Source organism: Megalobrama amblycephala, linkage group LG5 (genome assembly GCF_018812025.1).
Source record: "Megalobrama amblycephala isolate DHTTF-2021 linkage group LG5, ASM1881202v1, whole genome shotgun sequence".
Lineage (NCBI taxonomy): Eukaryota > Metazoa > Chordata > Actinopteri > Cypriniformes > Xenocyprididae > Megalobrama > Megalobrama amblycephala.
The window spans coordinates 22947801-22975143 of record NC_063048.1 but is presented as its reverse complement, the minus strand read 5'-3'; the positions used below and the strand labels follow the sequence as shown (position 1 = coordinate 22975143).

The 27343-nt window shown below is 41.7% G+C and overlaps 1 protein-coding gene across 1 annotated transcript in view; it reads right to left on the bottom strand.

Moving 5' to 3' along the window:
• Window positions 1-27220, bottom strand: part of crybg1a (crystallin beta-gamma domain containing 1a) — a 56668-nt gene extending 29448 nt beyond the window's left edge. The window contains exon 1 of the mRNA XM_048191299.1: window positions 25946-27220. Within this exon, the coding sequence (XP_048047256.1) occupies window positions 25946-26247 (302 nt within the window). The 5' untranslated portion in view covers window positions 26248-27220. The remainder of the gene's footprint in view (window positions 1-25945) is intronic.
• Window positions 27221-27343: the final 123 nt, after the last annotated feature.

Genomic DNA, 27343 nt, shown 5'->3' with positions numbered 1-27343 from the left:
GTGTATATAAAGGGTTTTGTGTGTGTGTGTGTGTGTGCGCACAATGAAATCCAATGCTTTTGTGTACAAGGTCCATATTTTATGTTCATGTTTACATTCATCTGAGAGAGTGTGCCTTTTGTTCTATATATGGTTGTGTCTGAAATTACTAGATAAACACATGCCAGCTTCTTTTTTTTTTACCCTAATGTATAAATCAATATTCTTCAATACTTATTAAAGACTAACACAAGTCCAAAACACATTATTTAAAGTGATAATTCACCAAATTAAAATTCTGTCCACATTTACTCACACTTAGGTTGTTACAGACCTATGGTTTACTTTCTTCAGTGGAACACGAAGGAGAAAAGAGAAATGTTGAATGCACTGGCCAATCTTTTTCAAATAATGAAAGTAAATGGTGAGCCAAGCTGTTAAACTTCAAAATGACAAAAAGAAGCGCTATAAAAATATCATAAAAGTAGTACATACATACTAAGCATACTTCAAATCCATTAACATATTTATTGACATATCACTTAAGACTTAATGATATAAAATTATAATTAAACTTTATTTGGAGTATTTCTTTATTGCACAATGCACTTTTCTTAATATTATGCCTAAAAAGTCTCACTATTCTTTATTCTTATTTGTGTTACGCAGAAGAAAGAAAATTATACGGGTTTGGAATGACAAAGGCGTATAAATGATTTTCATATTTGCGTGAGTTATCTGTTTAAAAAAAACAAACTATAAATAAGATTGTTATGAGGATAATTAAATGTGATCAGGTACAGTAAATGTGACCAGAAACTCATCTGATGCATCACTTGGCTTCATGGTACAGTTTCTACCCTAACCTTAAACAATTTAATGTGACAAATTACACATGATAAGCTGTTACACATAATGTTGGGAGAGCCACACCCCTTCATTACATGAAAACAGTTTGCATACAGAGTGTCAAGTGCTTCCAGAGCATTACTGAAAATTCAGGAGACAGGATGTGTGAAATCAAGCAAGGAAAGGCAACAGGCCACAGGATCATAATAAAATAAATAAACAAACAACAAAAAAAAGCAATGCAAAATAAAGTTTCATGGAAGAAGTACTGGTGGCCAATAAGTTTTCTTAATTCACTTAATATTGGCAGGTGTTGCAAAAACCTTAAACACAATTTTGAACTGCAGTTGTTATTCTTGAATAATAGCAAAAGTGTCTTCCTACTTTTAAAACAACAGTACATATGAATACTTTTCAAAAACAGCATTAATGCATTGCAAGCTCATTATAAAAGATGCCTCAGTCTGAATCAGTGGTGTAAAGTATTTGAGTAAATACATTTATTGTTCTTAATTATCTTTTTGGCTACTTTGTACTTTGACTGAGTATCAAAGATTTAAGCAACTTTTACTCTCTTCTTGACTACATTATTGAATAAGTATATGTATTCTTTACACAATGAGTAATGCATGGAACCTAACTTTTTCTGCAGCACTTTATTTCTGCTACAAAAGAAGTTATATCGCCATCAACAGGGCACTGAAGGTAATATCTTGTGTGTTTTACTCTTATCCAAACTTGACAACAGGCCACTTTATGCGAATCGACTGTGAGTGAATTCACAGGTAGTTGCTGAATCGCAGGCGTTTCATATATGAAATGAGGACATGGCTGCATGTAGGCATTGACTAGTTATTTTACTTAACATTATTTTATTTATCTCTTACATGAAGAGAACTTTTTGAAGGATATTGTTTACTTATGCACTTTTTGAGCACTTAACCTTCAAATGGACCTCGTTTCCTGTTTATTAATCTGGTCTTTGGGGTCAATATGACCCCAAAATTGAAAGCATAATTGTGGAAAAAATATACATTTTCAATAATACAAATAATATATCATTTTTTTTGTTTACTTCTCATCTATGCATTAATACTGTGTTTTGGGAGATTTGAAGGACTTTTGTACCCATTTACCACAAAAATCTGCAACAACACAATTAGCTAGCACATGAAATATCATTTTTTTATGAAAAAATCACTTAAATTATTATCAAAATTTAATTTAAATTGTTTCTGGATATTCATCTAGGTGTTAGAAGTAGAATGCTGCCATCTGTTGGTTAATGAAAAACCTAAGGGGATTACAGTTTAAGCAGTAAATTGTTTTGACCAGCAGAGGGCCATTGAAAGCCATTCATTTTACTGGATGTGGTCAACTACTAATAAATGCCACATAAGTCACACCTAAAGGAAAAAAAAACAGATTCAGACTTTAGTTGCATATTATTGAACATTTTAATGAATCAAGTGTAAAAAAAATAGAATAATTAACTTTAGAATGTAAACAAAATAAAAAAAAGTGTAAATAACCAACAGCAATATCTAGACATGAACAGAAGTAAAAGTGGACAACAAATTATTTTTGTACAATCACATTCTTAACATTGAACATAAAAGCAATAACAAACTACCAAAAATTTCTAAAATACATGGTGTAAAACACATGATAAAGTAATCATTCCACGCACTTCTGGCAAAAGAACACTGTGTGAGCAGCACAAATGGCTCTTTTGCAGATCACGCACTGCTTGTCAGTTTTTGCATCTTTAGCCCGTGGACAAACCTGACACCTTGTTCGCTTTGGTTGTGGTTCAGTGGAGGGCCCTGGAGCATTGGAAGAATCCCATTGTCGTTTTAGGATTGATGCAGATGCTGGTGCACGAGGCAGGTGTTGCCGTCGCTCCATAAGAGGGGACACCAGAGCTTTGCCCAGCTGCTCGAGAAAGATCCTCCTTTGCGTGCTCTTCCCTCTCTCCCAAGATGGATTGATTTCTCTCCACACCACGAAGGCATTTATGGCCGAGACATCAAGGATGGTAGAGAAGACAACCATTGGCCAACGATTAGTCTTACGCTTGCAGCTGTAACTTGCAACCATCTGTAATATTGCAAACACACACATATATCAGTAAATCTGCTGGCAAAAGAAATACCACTCACTATCAAAATAATGCATCAAATCATGAAATTTGTAAATACCTTGTCAAGGTTGTCAACTCCGCCTTTACAGCGGTTGTAGTCCAAGATGACCTCTGGCTTCCTGTCCTCCCGGTCACTGATTTTTGCATCCTTGTGACAGGTGCTCATGAGCAGCACATTTCTATGCCTTTTGGGGCAATATGAGACAAGACTGTGCGTCTCCGTGAATGCAAAAAGAGAGGAATGCACAGCTCTGTCTCTCGTTGTCAAAAGTGCTGATGGGAGTTCCGGCTTGTTTCTGCGAACAGTTCCGACCATGGTCATTTTCCTTTTCAGGAGCTCCTGTCCAAGGGCATAGGAAGTGAAGAAATTGTCACACGTAACAGTGTGTCCCTGGAGTCCAGTGGTCAAATCAAGGACCACACGCATGCCTTGATTTCTCTCAGGTGGTCCATCACGAGGCTTGCCGGTGTAAATCTGCATGCTCCAAGCATAGCTTGTCTTGGCATCACATGCTGCCCAGATTTTGATACCGTATTTTGCCGGCTTATTAGGCATGTACTGTTTGAACATGCAACGACCTCTGAATGACACCAGGCACTCGTCCACTGTTATGTTTGGACCAGGGTTGAACATCATTGGAAGGCGCTCCACCCATGAATTCCACAGGTCCCGAATTGGTGCCAGCTTGTCATTCTCTCGTCGGGCAGGTCTTGTGGCCTTGTCATCGAAACGGATGACTCTTGAAAAAATTTTAAATTTTTTCAGCGGCATGACTGCACCAAAAATCGCACGCCCAGTTTGAGCATCCCACAAACTTTCCAGGTTTTCATTTTTGGAGCGATAAACTCCTGCAAGAAGTATCAGACCGATATATGCTTCCATATCTGTCCAGTCCACATCCCTCCAGTCAGCTCCATAAACACGCCTTCCTTCAAGATTAGTCATCTCCACCAAGATGCTTTGGATGCATGATGGAAAAAATAATAAAAAACTGGACTTTATGTCCTCTACACGAGAACAAGCATACCTAGTTGGTCCAGGTGTCAACTTTATAACTTGTGCAGCTGGTGATCTCCCTGGCCTCTGTGGAGGTGGAATGGTAGACCAGGTTATTTGCCCATTTTTAGAAATTAAGGTTTGGTCTGCATCTGCCTCCTCAAAGTCATCCTCCGATTCCTGGTTATCCTCATCCTCTTCTTCAGGGGGATTGCAGTCCTCTGGCTCAGAGTCCTCAGGCTCAGAGTCTTCTAGGTTTTCATTTTCGCTGGAATCCAGCAGAAACTCCACGGTCTCATGAAGAGTGTACCTCTTTGCCATGCTGCCAGCACAGAATGATCCATGTGCAGGACACCAAAGGCACTCTTTTATACCTTTTGCGTGGGAACTACTTTTTTGTTTTCAAAACACAGATGCAGCCCTTACATCTCAACATAAACTTTCTCGAAGTGGAAAAGGTTATTTGTCTTTCATCTCTGTTTGATCTCTCTCTAGCTCTTTCTAAATGTGTGTGCATGCATTAGGCCGCACACACACGTGTTCTGCATGTATGGCTGATTACCTTTGCCTAATTTGAAAATGCTTTCTGTGGCAATCATACCCCTCTCTCTATACAAAGTCTATACAAATGCTCTCTGTGGCTGTCTGTGTGTGTGTGTGTGTGTGTGTGTGTGTGTGTGTGTGTGTGTGTGTGTGTGTGTGTGTGTGTGTGTGTGTGTGTGTGTGTGAGTGTGTGTGTGTGTGAGTGTGTGTGAGAGTGTGAGTGAGAGTGTGAGTGTATGAGAGAGAGATAGCATGTGTTCGTGTCTTTGTGTTTGTCTTTGTGTGTGTGTGTGTGTGTGTGTGTGTGTGTGTGAGAGAGAGAGAGTGTGTGTGTGTGAGAGTGTGAGTGAGAGTGTGAGTGTATGAGAGAGAGATAGCATGTGTGCGTGTCTCTGTGTTTGTCTCTGTGTGTGTTTGTCTTTGTGTGTAAGTGTCTTTTTGTGTTTGTGTGTGTGTGTGTGTGTGTGTGTGTGAGAGAGAGAGAGAGAGTGTGTGTGTGTGTGTGTGTGTGTGTGTGTGTGTATGTGTGTTTGTGCGTGCATTAGGTCTCACCCCTTTATATCTTTTTTTCTGCATTTGTGACTGATTTTATTTGCCAAATTCTATACAAATGCTCTCTGTGGCAGTCATACCTGTGTGTGTTTAGGTGTGTGTATTTCTGTGTGTGTTTGTGTGAGCATGTGTTTTCCACATTGAATTTGTGCTCAAGTACCAGGCCTTCATTTCGGTGTGAAAATTTTCAGATTTATGTTGCATTTATTGTTTTTTTTTTTGACAAATTGAAAAAAAAAATTACATTTTTTGCATTTCCCATTCATTTTCAATTGGGGTCATATTGACCCCAAAGACCAGATTAATAAAAAATTTTTTTGCATACCTTCAGAACGACCGAATCAATCCCAGTTTTTTTGTGGATGTATAGCTAGACAATTCAGGAAAAGTCACAAAATTTTAATCCTCTGAGATTAAGGGAACCCTTTTTTTTAACTAATGAAATGTCCATTGGGGTCATATATACCCCAAGGTCCAATTGAGGGTTAAGCCTCAACTTCTACCTCCATCTGCAATCACAAGGACAGTATCAAACATTTTGACTGAACTTTTGACTCATTTTAGTGAAGTGTGGTTTTTAGATACTCACACCAGTTTTCTCAGCTGGTGGGTCGTTTTGAATAGTGTATGTAGTCAAAGAAACAACAACCATAACAAAAAATGAAAATCTAAATGTTTTTCTGGTGCGATACATTTATTTTGAAAAATGTGCATGAAAGCTTTTGACTCATCTGTCAGATATTATACTGTGCTCTTCAATTGCACACACTGTATATCATATCACTATATATTGTCACAGACACGTCAGGCTCCACCTCCCGTCAATACCCATGCACCCAATCACCGGAATTCTAATTATCGCCACCTGCACATCATCAGCCACTTAATCACCAGCACTATTTAACCCACACTCACACACACACACCAGTTGTCCGGTCTCGTTTGTAGTACAGACTCATGTATGCGAACCTCAAGGACTCAACCTGCTACTTACCTGCTACTTACCTGCTACCAGCGATCCCTATCGCTCCGTTGTCTCCAGTTCCCCTCCTGTGTTCCTCCTTCCGTGTGTGTGAGTGTTCCTCGTCAGCCATTCTCCATCTCCTCAACTTCTACCTCCATCTGCAATCACAAGGACAGTATCAAACCTCTATCATCTCATTTGAATTCTCCATCTTCCATTTACTCACCTGCTCATTGCTGTTTCTCAAATAAACCACCATACTTGCTTTTACCTCTGCCTCCGTGCCGTCTGTATCATAACAGAAGACCGGACCCGTAAAACACGGCTAGAGATCAGCATGAGCCAACAAGACCCGTTCCAGGAGCTCGTGAGCGCGCTGTGCCGAGCACTCACTCCACCACAACCACCGTCACCAGCACCTGCCGCTGCTTCCCCAGTCACTTCTTCATTGCACTTTCCAACCCAGCACGCCAGTCCCATGGCCAGGCCGGCGCCCTACTCAGGATCGGCGGAGGATTGCAGCGGATTCCTCCTGCAATGTGAGCTGGTCCTGGAGATGCAATCGCAACTTTACCCCACTGACACCTCTAAAGTCGCATTTATCATCTCGCAGCTACAAGGTAAAGCTCTCCGTTGGGCAGACGCACTCTGGATTCAAAAGAACCCCGTGGTGAATTCCTATTCAGCCTTCGTCTCTCACTTCCGCGAAGTCTTTGGAAAACCCCTTTCGGATTCATCTGTCGGTGAGAAACTCTATAAATTAAAGCAAGGATCTAACGCTGTGAGTGACTATGCTTTGCAGTTCCGTACCCTGGCTTCCAGTAGCGGATGGAATGAACAAGCCCTCATCACTTCCTTCCGCCAGGGGTTAGAACCAAAGTTGCGATTGCATCTCGCTGCATACGAGGATAACATCGGCCTTGAACGCTTCATCCAACTCGCCATCCGTGTGGGCACTCGTATGCAGTCGTGTCTTGAAGAGCACCAGGGCCAGCCACCTCTTCAACCTCTCCTCCGTCGGTCCGAACCCGTCAGCTCCCCAGAACCAGCCAGCGAACCTATGCAAGTTGAAAACTCCCGACTCACCCCTGCAGAACGACAACGCCGGCTGACCCTGAACTTATGCCTCTACTGCGCCTCTCCCGGGCATGTACTCTCCGCATGCCCAACACGCCCTCCAAGACCTCTGGTGAGTGCCATCCTTCCCTCTTTAATCCAGATGAAACCACTCACCACCGTTGTAACCCTTACTGCTGCCAATATGTCTGTTCCAGTTGTTGCGCTCCTCGATTCAGGGTCAGCCGGGAAATTCATCTCCGGGTCCCTCTGCCGTCAACTCAAGTTCAAAACCTCGCCTTCGCCTAGTATCTATCAAGCCCACTCCATTACCGGAAAACCCCTAGGCCGCAAAAAGATCACCCGATGTGCTGGTCTTCTGCAACTCCGCATAGGCCTCCTTCATGTCGAGGATATCCATCTGCTGGTTCTGGAGGAATCCACCGCTGACGTGGTTCTAGGGCGCCCGTGGCTCGAACTCCACAGCCCAACCATCTCCTGGCGCACGAGATCCTGAAGTGGGGCGAACACTGTTTCTCGACCTGCCTCTCCGGGTTTCCTGTTCCTCCATCTCCACGTTCCAAAGAAATCTCCATCTGTGCCACTTCCATTGAAAGCCCCATCGAGAAACGATCCATCGACATCCCAGCCTGTTACGCCCCCTTCAGCGATGTCTTTTGCCCACAACGAGCCTCCAAGTTACCTCCACACCGGCTATGGGACTGCGCCATAGATCTGCTACCGGGTGAACCAGTGCCACGGGGAAGAATCTACCCCCTATCTGTGCCGGAGGAGAAGGCCATGGAGGACTACATCGACGAGGCCCTCAAGCAAGGATACATCCGTCCGTCTACTTCCCCTGCTGCTTCCAGCTTCTTCTTCGTGGCCAAAAAGGATGGAGGCTTGCGGCCCTGTATTGATTACTGCTCACTCAACAAGATCACCATAAAGTTCCGTTACCCACTTCCCCTCGTCCCAGCGGCCCTGGAACATCTCCGTGGTGCCACTGTGTTCACTAAGCTGGACCTCCGCAGCGCGTACAACCTCATCCGGATACGCGAGGGGGACGAGTGGAAGACCGCCTTTGTCATGCCCACTGGCCATTATGAATACCTGGTCATGCCCTATGGACTAGTCAACGCCCCCTCCGTATTCCAGGATTTCATTCATGAGGTGCTCCGGGAGTTTCTCCATAAGTTTGTGCTGGTGTACATCGATGATATCCTCATCTACTCCCGGAGCCTGGCCGAACATCGCCACCACGTTGCGGAGGTCCTCAAACGCTTACGGCAGTTCCAGCTGTTCCTCAAGGCGGAAAAATGCTCCTTCCACCAGTTGTCCGTCCACTTCCTTGGATACTACATTGACCACAGTGGCATCCGGACGGACGAGGGTAAGGTGGACGCCATCCGGTCCTGGCCCACTCCGACTACCATAAAAGAACTCCAACGCTTCTTAGGCTTCTCCAATTTCTACCGCCGTTTCATCAAGGGCTACAGTTCCATCGTCTACCCACTCACCAACCTTCTACGCCATCAGACCAAGTCTCTGTCCTGGTCCGAAGAAGCCACACAAGCCTTTGAAGCCCTTAAGGAAGCCTTCACCACCGCTCCCCTCCTCGTCCACCCTGATCCCAACCGGCCATTCATCGTAGAGGTAGACGCATCTACCACAGGAGTGGGAGCGGTACTTTCACAGCAGCAGGGGCAACCAAGTAGACTCCATCCATGCGCCTTCTTCTCCCGCAAGCTCAACCCGGCGGAGGTCAACTATGACATCGGTGACCGCGAACTCCTGGCCGTCAAGCTCGCGTTGGAGGAATGGAGGCATTGGCTGGAGGGACCCCTTCCAAGTTCTAACCGACCATAAAAACCTGGAGTATCTTAAAGCTGCTAAAAGATTAAACCCCCGAAAAGCCCGCTGGGCCATGTTCTTTTCAAGATTCGATTTCACCATCTCCTATCGTCCCGGCTCCAAGAACCTCAAGGCTGACGCCTTATCCCGTCTCCATGCTCCTGATGAGAAGTCTGAAGCTCCTGAAACCGTCCTCCCAGAAACCATCTTTGTGAGTCCCATCCAATGGTCTGAAGAGACTCTACCCTCCTCCAATGCCTCCTCTAACACTCCGCCGGGTTGCCCTCAAGGTCTCCAGTACATCACCAGAGCACGACGCACTCAACTCATCCACGCAGCTCACTCATCACTTGGCACTGGTCACCCGGGGGTCAATGGAACCCTCTCGCTGCTTAAAGCACGCTTCTGGTGGCCCAACTTGGCCAGGGACGTCAGAAGGTACGTGCAGGGCTGCAGGGAGTGCGCCATCTCGAAGAGCTCTCGTCATCTGCCGGCCAGCAAGCTCCATCCTCTGCCCGTTCCTGAGCGACCATGGTCACACCTGGGAGTTGACTTTGTGACGGATCTCCCACCTTCTGATGGTCATACCTGCATACTCGTGGTAGTGGATAGATTCTCCAAGGCCTGCCGGCTGATCCCTCTCCAAGGTCTACCTACCGCTCTCACTACTGCTGAATTAATGTTCAACCACATCTTCCGCTACTATGGAATCCCCGAGGACATTGTATCTGACAGGGGCCCCCAGTTCATCTCCCGAGTCTGGAAGGCCTTTTTGTCGCTCCTGGGTGTGACCGTCAGCCTATCGTCGGGATACCACCCTCAGACGAACGGGCAGACGGAACGGAAAATCCAAGAGATCGGCCGCTTCCTGCGTACCTTCTGTCACGGCCACCAGGACTCCTGGAACCAGTACCTGGGTTGGGCCGAGTACGCCCAGAACTCTCTCCGTCAACCTTCCACCGGATTAACACCTTTTCAATGCGTACTCGGCTACCAACCCCCATTGTTCCCCTGGGACGGGGAACCCTCCAACGTTCCTGCCGTCGACTACTGGTTCCGGGAGAGCGAGAGGGTGTGGGACTCAGCCCACCATCAGTTGCAGAGGGCCCTGCGCAGACGCAGGATGACAGCCGACCTTCGTCGCTCCAACGCTCCAAACTACCAACCTGGGCAGAAGGTCTGGCTGTCGACAAGGGACATCAGACTGCGTCTGCCATGCAAGAAGCTGAGTCCCCGCTTCATTGGCCCGTTCACCATCCTTCAGCAGATCAACCCCGTTACGTATCGTCTTCAGCTTCCTCCTGAATATAAGATTCATCCCACTTTCCACGTGTCTCTACTCAAACCTCACCACCCTTCTCTCTCTCCTTCCACAGAGCCTGACGTGACAGCCGCCGAGCCCCCCTTCCACTTCTTCTGGAGGATGGGACTGCTTACGAGGTTCGGGAAATTCTGGACTCCCGGCGCCGTGGTGGTCTCCTGGAATACCTCGTCGACTGGGAGGGCTACGGGCCAGAGGAGCGGTCGTGGGTCCCGCGGAACGACATCCTTGATCCCAACCTGCTACAAGCCTTCCACTCCAGCCACCCGGACAGACCTGCCCCACGCCCTCGAGGTCGGCCACCACGACGTCGGGGTCCTCGGCCCTCAGGAGCGGGCCGTGGGAGGGGGGGGACTGTCACAGACACGTCAGGCTCCACCTCCCGTCAATACCCACGCACCCAATCACCGGAATTCTAATTATCGCCACCTGCACATCATCAGCCACTTAATCACCAGCACTATTTAACCCACACTCACACACACACCAGTTGTCCGGTCTCGTTTGTAGTACAGACTCATGTATGCGAACCTCAAGGACTCAACCTGCTACTTACCTGCTACTTACCTGCTACCAGCGATCCCTATCGCTCCGTTGTCTCCAGTTCCCCTCCTGTGTTCCTCCTTCCGTGTGTGTGAGTGTTCCTCGTCAGCCATTCTCCATCTCCTCGACTTCTACCTCCATCTGCAATCACAAGGACAGTATCAAACCTCTATCATCTCATTTGAATTCTCCATCTTCCATTTACTCACCTGCTCATTGCTGTTTCTCAAATAAACCACCATACTTGCTTTTACCTCTGCCTCCATGCCGTCTGTATCATAACATATATAAAGTGCAAAATAAATGCAACGTCATAGTTCTATCATCAATTAGTATGTCATGAAATTAACAAAAAGTATCAATAAAGTATGGCTAACGCATGATGTACCACATGACAGGTATGTCATTGGATTTGTATACAGGTGTGATGTTCATTCTATCCATCATCATTTTTGTTGTGTAGTTGCCATGGTAACTTTACTACCCGTAACTTTAACCCAAAATACCATTTTATTTTCACTTTGTGTTGTTTCTATATTTTTGATGACTGTGTCTCATTCCAATGTAACAAAAACTAGTTTGGGACTGCTATTAGCTTCACCTTATACTGTTCATCAGTGTAAGTGATATTCTTAAAGTTGTGTGTCGTATGCTAAGGAAAGCGGCAGGGTACTTGTTTGTGTTTTAACCATTTTTGAGAAATAAATTAGTTTGATTCAAATTCCTAAACATTTGGGTTGCGGCTTAATAAAAATGTGGGTTCCATGGCCAAACCAGTTTAGAACCACAGCTTTACACATCTGCTTTCAATCACTAGATTCAAAACGTAAGATGCTGAGCTGCCACTGGGGCTGTTTTTTCTTTCTTTCTTTCTTTCTTTCTTTCTTTCTTTTCTATAGAGCAATAATGACTCCTTTTTAAAAAAAAACAAAAGTTCTCACCCTTGTTTTTATCTTGAGCTGCCATTGAACAGAATGATCTGAAACTCCCATAACTTTTCATGATGATTTCATTTTAAACACACACCCACACACCCACACTAAAAGGTTAACCTAAATATGGTCACGGTATTAAAACAATGTGGCCTGGTTGGTTTCACACAGTAGGCTATACTGAAAACGTCAAATCAATCATTTTCATTTTTAAATGATTATTGTCCAAAATACAGAAATATTTTTGTGTGGTAATGGAGCGAAGAAGTTTAGTAAATGAAACCTTCTATTGTGGCAGATGGAATGCCACGATAGGCTTTACTCAGTATACTGTAACTGTCATCATTTACAAATGATAAAAATGACAGATTATGAGAGAAGCTGTCATTATAACTTCAATCACTATGCCTTTTGTGAGACAATTTCCAAGCACTTATTTACTCTATATTAAAGGTGCGGTAAGTAGATTTTGAAAAACACTGTTTGGAAGTTAGTCGGGTCGACACCAACAACAAACGTGTAACCAGTCAGCATTAGGGGTGTAGCTATAACGGTCGAGGAGACAAAATGAGCAAGGGGGAGATTTGAAAAAAAAAAAAAAAAAAAATGCAGAAAGAGAGATGATGAGACACAATACAAAAGAGCTCAAAAGAATATCACTGGAATGAAGGTTTATGACTGGACAAGATCTTTAGGACCAGCGTTAACATTAGAAAAGCTTTCCAGAGCTGGAGAGAGCTAAGCGGGAAAACCTGAAAACAGACGCAGAGGCTGCTTTGATTCCGCTTCACATGTGAGTAACACTGGGTTTGGTTATCATTGATTGTCTGGAGCTGCTATGCTTGGCGACAAACAACAAACTCCTGTTTGTATTTACTCTTGTGTACTGTACGTTCATTTTTTATGCTTCCTTGTCGTTCATTCATCATCTGCACTTTATTTTTCGTGAAACATTTTGTTGCACATCAGCTGTGATAAACAGACATCCACTCTTGCATTGCGTGTGTAACAGTGACCAGATAGTGAGAGTTGAGCAGGTAAACCACTGCACACTGACGACCATAGCGAATGAGGTGTTTAGCATCATTGTTAGTGCACTCGCCTGCCAGCAGCGATCGGGCCGGGGTTTGAGACCGACTCGAAGCAGGGTGGTTAGGATCGGAGGGGTGGGTTTGTTTGGGTTGATTTCAAATATCAACAATGTCCAACAGTGTTTTTCAAAATCTACTTACTGCACCTTTCATGATATTAATGATATCGATGGTACTAAGGATAATATATACATATACTCTATGTGCATATAGAAATAAAGACTAAGGTATCTCTTTAGGGGAGTGGTAAGATAAGAGTTAACAAGTTTAAAGGTGAATCATTGTAATAAGTCCAGTTCACCTCTTCTATCCAATGCTATTCTGCTACCTCTGTTACTAATCCGCTTACAAACACACAGTACAAAAACAGCCAGTACTCTGACCCATCTACATGTGTCTGTCAAATGTATGCATGGCTGAGTTCCTAAGCCTTCCAAGATAATTCCTTTAAGTTCCTTTCCTGTAAACACACGTCTCCCTGTGTCTGTATTCATCTCCCTGGGATTATGTGTCTTTTAGAATGTTTCAATTTTTGGTTTTGAATTCATGAGGTGATGGATATTACTGAGTTTCCCCTCAGGATGTGGGTTTGATATCCCCACTAAAAACATTCATTATTTGATGCAAACTGTGCAGGATGAAGTACACTGAATCCGAGCATCATGTGACGATATCACCTCTTACAGTAAATATGACTATATTCTCTCAGGTGTTTTGGAAATCATCTCCAAAATAATAGATGCTTTCATCCCTTTCATCACTGTCAGTTCCTGTCACTTCCCGGACTCCAATTCCCATCATCCCCCCAGCCAGTCACATGCTCACACTCTGCACCAATCACCTGTCGCCACATACAGCTATGCACATCACTTGGACTATAAAGGACTCATGCACACACCACCTGATCGCGAAGTCTTGTTTACTATTGTAGCATTTCTGAGCGTTTCCCTGTCTGTTCTGCCTGTTACCGTTTTTCCCTGTCTGCCGCCTGCCACCGTTTTTCCCTGTCTGCCGCCTGCCTCGACCTCTTGCTTGTATCCTGACTACGATTCTGCCTGTCCCTTGCTATTCCTGTTTGTTCCTGTTTAACCCTGCCTGTATGACCACGCTCACGTTTAATAAAGCTTTGCATTTGGATCCCTACCTGAGTCCCGCCTTCGTTACAGAAGACTTCGTCAAACCCAGATCCAGCAGCTTTGTGAGTGTTCCCGTCTCTGCAACAATGAATCCATCTGCTCAATTGATGTGTCTCCGTCAAGGAGACAGAGCGTTAGAGGATTACGTCAAGGAGTTTATTGGACTGGCACATTTAACGCGTTTCGATGAGGTATGTCTCATGATCTTTTTCCGAGGAGGACTGTCTGATCCGCTGAGTTCCGTCATGCCTTCTCACGATCCCAGCTGGACGCTGGAACAATATACTGATCTGGCATTGCAGCTGAGCGGCTCTCCATTTACTGTGGGTGTCGCGGAGGAACACGACACCTCACCTGAACACGTAATGGCTGCCGCTAAAGAGGACATTCACAAAATGGTGGTCACAACAACAACACAAAGTCAAGATACTGTTGATCTTCCTGAGCCCAGTCAAGTTACGGCTGATCGTCCTGAGCAACGCCACGTCTCCGCTGATCACCCAGAGCCACGTCCTGTCTCCATTGATCGCCCAGAGCCACGTCCTGTCTCCGCTGATCGCCCAGATTCACATCATGTCTCCGCTGATCACCCAGAGCCTCGTCACGTCTTCGTTGATCGCCCAGAGCCAAGTCAAGTCCCCGCTGAACGTCCAGAATCGCGTCACGTCTCTGGATTCGTCCGAGAGTGGAGGAGGTTACGTTCCAGCATGAATGATCCTCCACTGACTACAGCACGAGCGGCTGGCATTCCTAAGCCTTCTTGCTCTGCCAGCGCCGCCCAAGCTCCTAGCCCTGCCAGCACCGCCCAAGCTCCTAGCCCTGCCAGCACCGCTCAAGCTTCTTGCTCTGCCAGCACCGCCCAAGCTCCTAGCCCTGCCGGCGCCGCCCAAGCTCCTTACTCTGCCAGCGCCGCCCAGGTTCCTTGCTCTGCCAGTGCCACTCGAGCGTCTTGCCCTGCCGGCGCCACCCAAACGCCTTCCCTGCCGGTGCCATCCAAACTCCTTGTCCACGAACCCGCTACAGAACCCGTTGAAATCCCCAAGAACTTTTTTGGGGGGGCAGTATACCTAAGGGTGGGGAGCCTGTGGGTGGGAACCCTGCCCGGCCACGGCTAGCAACTGCCTCTGAGCTGCTATGGCCATTTAAGGACTATAACTCTTTATGGCCATTTATGGACTCTGACCCACCGTGGTCATTTACGGACTCTGAACCACCTGACCTGCCGTGGCTGCTCAAGCCACCTGACCCGCCATGGCTGCCCGAGCCATCTGACCCGCCGTGGCTGCCCGAGCCACCTGACCCGCCGTGGATTTATGGCACTCCTGACCTGCACTGGATGCCCGTGGCACCTGACCCGCCACGACTGCCCGTGGCACCTGACCCGCCATGGCTGCCCGTAGCACCTGACCCGCCATGGTTACCCGTGGAACCTGACCCGCCATGGCTGCCCGTACCACCTGACCCGCCATGGTTACCTGTGGCACCTGATCCACCGTGGCTGCCTTGGAACCTGCATTGGAGACCATGTTCCCGCCGTAGCTCTAATGCACCCCCCCCCCCATTCGTGCCATTTACGTCGCAAGGACGCGCCTTCCGGAAGGGGGGCGTTATGTCACGATCACTGTCAGTTCCTGTCACTTCCCGGACTCCAATTCCCATCATCCCCCCAGCCAGTCACATGCTCACACTCTGCACCAATCACCTGTCGCCACATACAGCTTTGCACATCACTTGGACTATAAAGGACTCACGCACACACCACCTGATCGCGAAGTCTTGTTTACTATTGTAGCATTTCTGAGCGTTTCCCTGTCTGTTCTGCCTGTTACCGTTTGGACTGTTACCCTGTTTATCCCTGTCTGCCGCCTGCCTCGACCTCTTGCTTGTATCCTAACTACGATTCTGCCTGTCCCTTGCTATTCCTGTTTGTTCCTGTTTAACCCTGCCTGTACGACCACGCTCACATTTAATAAAGCTTTGCATTTGGATCCCTACCTGAGTCCCGCCTTCGTTACAATCCCAAATACATATTTTTTTGGTCTATAGACCAGTATATAGGATTTTCATGAACAGAAGAACCAAACTAAATGTCTTTCAACCCTTGATAGATACATGATAAAGGTTTAAACCTCATTGACTATTCTCAATTTTTGACTAAATTTGCGGGGTACTGTTCTTATTTTAAAGAATATGATATAAAAAAATTACTATTAACAAAAAACTTTCCTGACTCAACATGATTTTTTTCCCTTTATCCACCTGGTCATTAGTGATTCATTAGTAAGTACAAAACAGTTTGTGAGGTGTACAGAATGGGAATGAGTGGATTCTCATCTTAATATTATAAGAAGAAAGGTAACAAATATGTTTTAGCGCTGCCAAGCGATTAATCGCATTCAAAATAAAAGTTTTACATAATATATGTGTATATTTATATATACATAATAAATATACACAGCACACACACAAATTATGTAAACAAACTTTTATTTTGGATATGATTAATTGCGATTAATCGTTTGATAGCACTAATCTGTTTATTTATTATTGTAAATGTATTTAAATTATCCCCTTACATTTGTTCTGAATAACTGCATTTATATACTAAAAGGTATCTTAAGCAATGTAAACAGTGCATGATTAGATTCAAGAGAAACTGCCAGAGAACCATAACTACATTGATGACAATACCGTATTTGTCAAAACAAACTTTATTTATTTGATTTTACACTGTTGCGCTTGCCGTGGACCCCCCAAGAGCTTAAACACAATACAAGCCTCTAACAAATAGAGCCTTTATTTAATCAGATTTCTGTGAAACGTGTCTGAGCCGGTTGAAACATCTCTTAGTGAGCCTGAAAGTAACTCCTCTTAACAGATCTTGAATTTTGACAGCCTAGATATGCATCAGCCCTTCATTTTCACATGCAGATAAGACAAAAATATGCATGATAAGGGGGGAAATTACAAGATTAAAATATCAATAGCAAGTTATCACATTTTTATCAATAGGCAGCCAACTGCAACAAAAAGAGCCATAAATCACCTTGCTTTTGGCAAAAGCATCAATTGCCTTTGTTGAAGCTTAAAATAATAAAGCAGAACTGTTTTTGTGATATGCCAGACAATACAAACTGCATCATCACAAATGAATGAAAGCTGTTTTCTCATGTCTGTAAAAAGTTTGCAAACAGCATAAACGGTATCATCTGTCAAGGTTGGAGATAATAACTTCCAGTTTTTAAGTCTGCCTTTATTATCATTATTATAAAAGTAGGTGCTGATGAATCATATTAGTAATTCACCTCAAAAGTTAGATGGAGCACTATATTCAAAAAAACAAAAAAACTTCAGAGCAAAACTGGTTTCACTGGTTTTATTAGGAAGTTCTATTAAATCACAGCTTATAGAGTGATGATCACTTTGACAGGCAGACATGTAAAAATACAAAAAACACTGTTTGATATAAACTACAATGGGTAGGAGTGATCAGCTTCTGTTTTATCTCGCTCACTGGGATATTTCCCAACCAGTCTTTGCACATTCCTGCAGCATGAGTTTATGTGCTTATAGGAACATGCAGAGCTGCCCAAGACAAAGAGCTTTTCACACAAAAAGAGGGGTGAAAGTCAAAAGCACCCACCCTCCAGCACTTTTCACCAAGTTATTAAAACTGATGAAGAACTGATGGTCTGTGATGATCATCTCTGGTAAAAAATATTAACCGTTTCATTGTCAGTGGCATGCAAACAAATGAACAATATAGGTCACATCCCCTTCTGTACATGTGTGAAATTTTCCTTAAAATAAAATGGTAACACTGTACATGTACAAGATAAGATTCTGTATATTAACATTGGTAAATGCAATTATGGCTGACATGACATAAAAGAGCATTTATTAATCTAGCTTATACAGTATACATTTTTATCATTTTAATTGTATAAATTAACCTTAGCTAATGTATTTTTAAAGAAGTGTGAATTAAAAAATGAATGAAAGTAAATAAAAAAAAATGTTTTTCATTGTTACTTTGACCTAATGCATTAATAAATGTTAACCTTATTGTAAAGTGTTAGCAGTAAAATGTATATTGAGACAGACATTTTCCCTTCGATGCATTAAAAAAAAAAGAAAGAAATCAAAACCAAAAGCTATCAATTGTAGTCAGGACTATAGTGTGCTGTTTATTTTGTGTGTGTGTGTGTGTTGCCTTGGCAGCAGAAAATTCAAAGCAGAAACATGATTTGCTTATCATGCCAAATCTGTAAAGAAACCCTAAATGTGTCTACTAAACAACATGAAAATATAGGTGCTTCAAGCAAAAAGATTGTTTCATAAAAACACACAAGCTCTAAAACAATGGAAGAGATTTCCTGGAAGAAGATGCTAAAAAAACATGCTAAAAACTTCAAATTCATCTATGACTGTTCTGAGTGGAACAAATCCTTCTATTTTTGCTTTACAAAAGCATACAGTGTTGCACATCCAGATGTTTGCCAACCACAGTGAGTCACTGCTCATCCAGAGCTTACTAATATATGCCTGTTTTAGAACAAATCTGGCAACAGTAACAATTACTTTCTGATCGTGATCCAATCCATGCAGAATTTTCACTTAAAGGTGCAGTAAGCAATTTCTGAGAAACGCTGTTTATATTTGAAATCACCAAAACAAAACACGCCCCTACCCAAAAGGATCTCGCCCCTATTTTGATAGCTTAGCCCCCAAATTCACTAACACACTATAGGTGTGTTCGACTTCGGCTGTGGCTGAATGTAACCGATCGGTGAGAGTTGCCAGTTGGGGAGGAGCTGAAAACAGAGATGTCAAGTCAGACATTCTCTGCTTCCCGTAGTGATGCTCGTGCTATGATTGCATACTTTATCAAAGATGAAAGGAATTAAATGCAATATTTGTGAAATACACAGACATTTCAGAGATGTTCAACAAAAAGTTCAACATAAGCCAATAAATTGTTTTGTAAAATGGTTAGTTCCTGTCCTTGATTCTGATTGGTCAATAGCTGTGTTTTATTCACGAAAAGACACGGCTATGACCGCTTCACCCTTGTATCACTACACAACACCCTTATCAACCACTCTTAGCAACGTAACCTGTATGTTCTCAATTGATATTGTTCATTGAAGCTTACTGTATTATGTGGAAGAGTGAGAAAGAGATTGATTGAGCGAGTTTATTACCTGCATTCAGATTTAGCATTTTCCTTCAGGTCAGTCCTATGTTCATAATAAAAAATCTATTTAAATGTCAGATGTATTATCCTGTCCTTTTAACAGTTAAGGGGTTTTCCCGTGACTGACGGAGCTAGTCAAAGCATTTGTCAGTTGGGTCTTGTTCCACGTTCACAACAATTCAGTCTTTTCAATGCAAGTCTTTGCTACTGACTGACACACTCATAAAGACAGTCTTTACCGCCATCTAATGGCATAATAATGTAACTTCTGTTGCTGTGCATGGTCAGGGGCTATTTTTTTCCAGCGGAAGGAAGGCTTTTACTTAAAAGTTTACTTCATGAAATTTGCATTGATACATATTTCTGGCTTTAATATTTTTATTGTGTGGTAACAGTTTTATAAAAGCAATAAGGCACTCAAGGCTAATGCTGTATCGTTAATAAGTCACGGCTGAAGGGCGTTGTTAGGCTTCGCGTCATGCCTGCAACCCCTTCAGCCGTGAATTATTCACGATACAGCACAGCCTCTCGTACCTTATTATAGACAAAATTTTTAACTGGAAATTTCTAGCCTTCAAGTCAGGCACCAATCTGTCTGTGCAGCGCTGCATGAAGTGGAACAAGCCTTATGCAACACAGGCTCCTTCCCCCTAATGAGTTTATATGCCCCTTCCTGATGATTGGCTCAAATAGTGTTTTGGTGTTCGGTCCAATTCACTTTCAACAGCATTTCTCAGAAATTGTTTACTGCACCTTTAAAACACACAGGTTTGGCTATGATTGTGAGGGTCTAATGTTTTTAGACTCACAAATATAGTCAAACATGCTGAAAACATACTTTTAAGGACATTTTAACTATTTAAACAACTCATAAATCCCAAATCACCAAACTAATTTTTAATGTATTTTTTTATTTATTTTAATATGGGCATGTTTTGTGTCTACTGATATTCAATAGGTTTGTGTTAACATCACCTCTATAAAGAACATTGCATCTTAGAGTTGTCGTCACTAATAAAGAAAAACCACCATGTGTGTATGTGTGTTTGTAGAAATGTGTTCTGTTAGCATGTTTATGTCATGACAACAAAGCTTTCAGCAAATATCAGTCATCATCATGAAGAGCTGGATTTCTCTCAACCCCCACCTGCCCGCAACACACACACAGACACACACAGACATACGCCCTGCCCACAGGCAACTTTAACCAACTCACAGCAGCTCTTTCTCATTTTTAACTGATCAGTGTTTCCACACAGTGTGGTCATAAACAGTTTGGCCTGAGTTTTTAATACCCTGAAAAGGCCAATGGACCTGCTGTGAGTCACTTTACTTTCTCAAACTGTCAAAGGTGCCAACTGTAAATATATATACGTGTTTTTCTTTTAATGTATGCAGTCTGCTTCTGTTGTGTGGGTGACCCTCAATCTTTTCAGTCTTTTCACTCACATCAGTTGTGGTAAACAGAAGCTCAATCATGTTTGCTTGACGTGCGAGAACCAGTTAGGGTCATTCTTATGTGTTACGCAGCACGTTTGAGCTTCTGGAAGAGGTTTGTTCTCAAGCGTGAAGCAGGTTTGGTTGCGCTTCTGTTTATGTTTGCTGATCGATGTTTATTTTTGTCTCAAATTTCATAAAAAATCTCCATTTATGTTCTGAAGATGAAAGAATGTTTTATTGGTTTGGAACGACACGAGGGTGAGTAATTAATGACAGAATTTTCATTTTTGGGTGAACTAACCCTTTAACAATCACTGAGCAAATTAGTTTATCAATCAATAAAACTAGTTATAAATCTAGTTATTTCAGAAGTGTCAGTTCATAAAATCAGATTAAGCCACAGCAGTATACATATAACTGTCTCTATAAATAGACAAAGTCTGTATTTTGTATATATTAGTTTTATAATGCTCTTTGTTCAGAAAGCTGTGACTCTTGCCTACAGTAGCAGGAAATTCTTGCCAGTCCTCTTCATCTGTAGTCAGTGATGGCTTTACTTCCTTTCATATTTGCCTTTAACAAATTACACACATAATAATCTATAATCAAATCAAAGTAGGCTACTATTCTGTCTCTCTTGCATCATCTGTTATGAAAGTAGGATGATATATCACTTATATCAGCCTACTTATTGAAGATTAAATACAAAACAAACTTTCCTTTCTATTTTGTCCCAGGATTAAACTGGTTCTGTGACAAGTGGAAAAAAAAACAACTGAAAAGTGTCTAGTCGTGTGATGTAAAGTCGTCTGCCCAACTGAACCCATTTCTACTCCTGCAGTGATACTATTTTGCTTATTCATATGAACATAAGTTCATTTTAAAAGTGCCAGGTGTAGTGGAAAGTGGCATTAGCATGGAAAAGCATCTCATAAATACTATTAAATGTGCAGAAATTGTTCATTATTGACAATAATAGTTATTTTTACGTTATATGTTGTTATGCTTCCATACATGTAATCGGGAAAGAACAGACCATGGAATTATACAACAGATTTCTTTATTTTACTTACTAAAACAGAAGCACATGTGAGTCAAAAAATCTAAAAAAGCACCCAACTTATACAGGAAGAAACCTGCTATTGAAATACAAGGATGTCTCATCCCAGTTAGCAAAAGGTGAGTGCCTAAACTAGTCAAGCAAAATCTTTTCACTTGAAAAAACAAAAGCATGTTTGTCTATTTAACGACATGTACTCTACATCAAATCAAACAAAGCTCCCCATCAAACTTGATTACACAAGATGAAAATAAATCAACAGTGGGATAATGAACACTGCTGAATCTTGTCGGATTCTGCTTTTGTGTCCAAACCCTTGATTGTTCAACACAGACGAAGCCTTGCTAGAACTGTGGGAATAAAGAGTGTTTCGAACACTGGCTCAGTGGAAGGCAACTAGTCTTTAGCGATTAGAAATGTAGCAAATCTTGAAATCACAGAGACGCGGGCTGATCAGCTCAATACAGATTCAACAGTGTTGTCAAACTGCTGACAGTCTTTCTGTCTTCCCACTGTTATGTTATGATACAATCCTGAAATATATACAGGATGTCCTACTATTGTCTCCACTATGCTACTGTATACATACTACATGGTACAGTACAGTCCACAATGTTGCCATTTTAACAGATAAACCTGTCTAATTATGTACATATAAATTAGACCAATGATACTTCAGTATATAATGTCAATATAGTGTAAAATCGAAGAAGAAATATATATATGTATTATATATATATATATATATATATATATATATATATATATATATATATATATATATATATATATATACATACATACATACACAGTGGGTATAGAAAAGAATCACCCCCTTTAAAATAATCACATTTTGTTGCTTTGCAGCCTGAAATGAAGTCGGACACAGTTTTTGTTTTATCCATCTGTATTTACTCAATTTACTGTGCAATTTATAACATCCAAGTAAAAGATATAACTTCAACATGTCATAAAAAACAAAAATAAATAAAAAACAGAATCACTGAGTTAGATAAAGGATCACCCCCTTGTGTCAGTATTTAGTTGAACCACCTTTTGCTTTAATTATAGCCTTTAGTCTGTTGGGATATGTCTCTACTAACTTTGCACATCTAGACTTTGCAATATTTGCCCACTCTTCTTTGCAGAACTGCTCAAGTTCAGTTAAATTTGATGGTGACCATTTGTGGACTGCAGTCTTCAAGTCATTCTTCAGAATATCAATGGGGTTTAAGTCTGGGCTCTGACTAGGCCATGCAAGGACATTCACATTTTTGTCCTTCAACCACTGTGTGGACTCAGTTTTTCTCTGTGTTTTGGGTCATTGTCGTGTTGGAAGGTTAACCTTCTTCCCATTGACATCTTTCTGGCAGATTTTCCTCATTTCCTCATCCTATTGTTTTACCTCCGTGTTTTACTGTAGGAATGGTGTTATTTGGATGGTGAGCTGTATTGGATTTCCGCCAAACATATCGTTTGGTGTTGAGGCCAAATAATTCAATTTTAGTCTCATCTGACCATAACACCTTTTTCCATGTGGTCTCAGAATCTTCAAGTCGTGACTGCATGTGGCCTTTCTTCATTTGTGAAGAATTTGTGATATTGTTGCAACATGCACACAATGACCACTCTTTGTCATAAATTCCTGCAACTGCATCAGAGTTGCTGTAGGCCTCTTGGTAGTGTCTCTGACCAGTTTCCTCCTGGTTCTTTCATCCAGTTTGGAGCAACGTCCTGATCCATGGAGTCTGTGTTGTACCAAATACCTTCCACTTCTTATTAATAGACTTCACTGTGCTTCTAAACATTTATAAAGCCTTTGAAATGTTTTTGTATCCATCTCCTGACTTGTGCCTGTCCACAACTTTATCCCGGAGATCTTTTGACAGTGCCCACAGTTGACTGTTTGCTTCAGTTGCACTACCAAGGACTGAAATGCTCCAGGAAAGCTCTTTTCATGCTGAGCTAATCAAAATGACCACATCTGATCACAGTTGAAAGTCAAATGACTTTGTGTGCCATTGAGAAGGTGTTTAGCTACACCTGATTGAGTTTTTAGGGGGGTGATCCTTTTTCCAACTCAGTGATTCTGGTTTTTAACTTTTTAATTTTTTTTATGACATGCTGAAGTTATATCTTTCACTTGGATGTTATTAGTTGCACTGAGTAAATACAGATGTATAAAAAAAAAACTGTGTCCGTCTTCATTTAAAGAGATAGTTCACCCAAAAATGAAAATTTGATGTTTATCTGCTTACCCCCAGAGCATCCAAGATGTAGGTGTCTTTGTTTCTTCAGTAGAACACAAATGATGATTTTTAACTGCAACCGCTACCGTCTGTCAGTGGTATAATGCATGTCAGCGGGAACTTGGACTATAAGAGTAAATAAAACATGACAGACAAATCCAAATTAAACCCTGCGGCTCGTGACGACACTTTGATGTCTTAAGACACGAAACGATCGGTTTGTGCGAGAAACCGAACAGTATTTATATCATTTTTTACCTCTAATACACCACTATGTCCAACAGCATTCATCATTCGATTCGTTTGGTCTGATCGCGCTCTGACAGCGGCAGTGATGTCTCGCTCTCATTGAAGTATATGCGCGAGACATCACTGCCGTTGTCAGAGCGCGATCAGACCAAAAGAATCGAGTGATGAATGCCGTTGGACATAGTGGTGTATTAGAGGTAAAAAATGATATAAATACTGTTCGGTTTCTCGCACAAACCGATCGTTTCTTGTCTTAGGACATCAATGTGTCGTCATGAGCTGCAGGGTTTAATTTGGACTTGTCTAAGCAAGTTTTATTTACTCTTATTGTAGAAGTTCCCATCCACTTGCATTATACCACTGACAGACGGCAGCGGTTGCAGTTCAAAATCATCATTTGTGTTCTACTGAAGAAACAAAGACACCTACATCTTGGATGCTCTGGGGGTAAGCAGATAAACATCAAATTTTCATTTTTGGGTGAACTATCCCTTTAAGGCTGCAAAGGCTGATTATTTTAAATTATATTATTTTATTATATATATATAATTAGCCTATATAGGACCATGTTGTTTGTGTGCCGGTTTGGTACCAAATTAACTTATCTGATCTTCTCTCTTACCATCAGACCAGCAGGCCTTTAAGTTCATTGAATACTGTTGCTGTCGGTTCCTAAGACATGCTTAAAACTTAAGGGGGATCGTGCATTTTCAGTGGCAGCACCCCGGTTGTGAAATAACTTGCTTTTGTGCTTAAGATCTGCCACTTCTGTAAAAGCTTTTAAATCTTTGTTTAAGACATATCTTTTTAAAATGGCTTATGGGCTGGAGTAACTGCTGCATATGGTTTTATTTTGTGTGAATTTATTGTTGTCTACTTTTGTGAAATGTTTTATTCTCTTGTTTTATTGCTAGTTTAACTCAATTTGTCTGTGCAGCACTTTGGTCGGCCCTGTCATTATTAAATGTGCTATATAAATAAATTAAACCGAAACTGATTTTTTTTTAAATTATTATTTATTTAACCCCCATAAGCATAATGCATTTTTTTGGTAAATGTTGTTTTGCAATTTCAGTATTTTCAATGGGGATTCTTATTATATTCTCATAAAAGTAATTAGTTTTTTACATCAATATAAATAAAGATAGTAGGTGCAGCCAGCATATAAAAATAATTTTTTTGTTTCACAATGAGAATGAGACATTTTTCCATTATGAGGGAGGAGGTGCTTAACTGTCATGATTCAAAAAATGCTTCATTGATGAATAATTCTGCAGTAATAAGGCTTCATTATCTTTATGCAAGTTTATAATTTATGCAAAATATCACATATTTTGAATTTCAGTTGAAATATGACTTATTGACAGGTTATGTGAAATTCACACAAATTAAGATATGAATTGAACTTATGAATCAAACGTTGTATATGAATCATGGCATTTCCAAATGTTTAAATTAACAAATTATCGGTATATTTGTTAATGACAATGATAAGAAAGTTAGCCTAACGAAAAGTTTTACCAACTCACTACTAACATGAAATACCCCACTGAAAAAAAAACAGCCTTAGCTGGTTGAAAACCTGCAAGCCTGGTAAAGCTGGTGTTGAGTTTGTTTGGTACAGCTGGTCTCCCAGTCTGACCAGCTGAAAACTGACCCAAAAAACTTGCGCCAGGGTAGCACCAGTGAACGTGGAGAGATGCATGCCAGCATATGGCCCTCATTGAAAAATTCCCACGACAGATATTTGTGAGAAAAGAGCATTAGAAATTATATGACAGGTCACTCACCTGTGGTTGAACACAGAGTCCACTTCTCCGGAACTGCTGAGAAACTGTTTATCTTTATTCCTACTTTTGGACCTCCAGGTCGGAAAACGTTTCTTCTTCTTCTCCCTGGGGCTGGTGGGCAGTGAGTGCGGGAATGAGGTGGCATCTTCAGGGTTCGACGGTAAAGTCATGGACGAACCTCTGAAACTCTCGCGCTCATCTTCGGGTGAAGTCCGCCACAGACCCTCAGTTCTTTCAGCATCCCTGGATTCCTTACCTAAACTCTTTGACTTCCCAAACAGCTTCTTAATTCTAACGCTCATGATTAAGTATTTACGACATGTACAAAGATAAAAGTTCCCTTTAGTCTAATGAAGGTGTCAAAACTGAAAGTTTAAAAATGCGCACGCTTTGTTTGGCGCGCGCTGGAGATTTGTTGTTATTCACGCGCTCCTGAAGCTCACAGGAGCGTGTTGGGCGGAGCGCGCAGTTCAGGTTTGAACTTCGTTGATAACATCTTTCTTTTAAAGCAGAAGTTGGTCTGAGCTGTAAAATTTCACAAGAGTAGATTTTAAAAACGAACATACTGGAACTGGAATATATAAACATGTTCTGAATCATCTATTGTCAATTTACAGTGCTTATTTGATTAAATCCAATCTTCATTTGCAGTGTGAAGCAACCACTGTCATTTTCTTTCGAATGGAAAGGGGGTTATAGCGCCTTCTGGTGGTCTAAATATATTAAATGGAATCTCAAACTCGCATCTTGTAATTGCATCATATTTTTCACATTACAATCACAATGAAGTTAATATATTGTAGATGTTTCTTTATTATTATTTTTTTTAATGTTCCAGTAACCCTTTAAATACGGTTTCATTTGTCAACGTGAACAGTACTTCTATAGCATTTATTAATCTTAATGTTTATTTCAACATTCAAAAACACATTTTTTCAAATAAAAATTTGTGTTAACATTAGCTAATGCACTGTGAACTAGCATGACTAATGAACAACTGAAGTTTTATTAACGTTTACAAATGAATAAATACTGTAAAAAGCAATGCTCATTTATATTACTCATTTGCAATGTTCATTTATATTAGCTAATGTTAACAGTTCACAAATGAGAGTTTATTGTAAAGTGTTAGCAATATTCTAAACAAATAATGTTTTACAAAGAAAACAAGTTATTAGTCCTGTCTTCATTTTCACTTTCTTTTGTAATATCTTTTCAACAAAAGCATGTAACTCAATTCCTCAATGAGCAATGGCTAAATTTAGTTCTATAGATCCATTCTGAAAGATTTTATATCTGTACTGCAGCCAAAACATGTGGATATCCTTAACATTGGAGAGAAGGATTGAAACAGACATAATAGGTGGAAACAAAGGGTAAAAGAAATCTGTTGTGAAA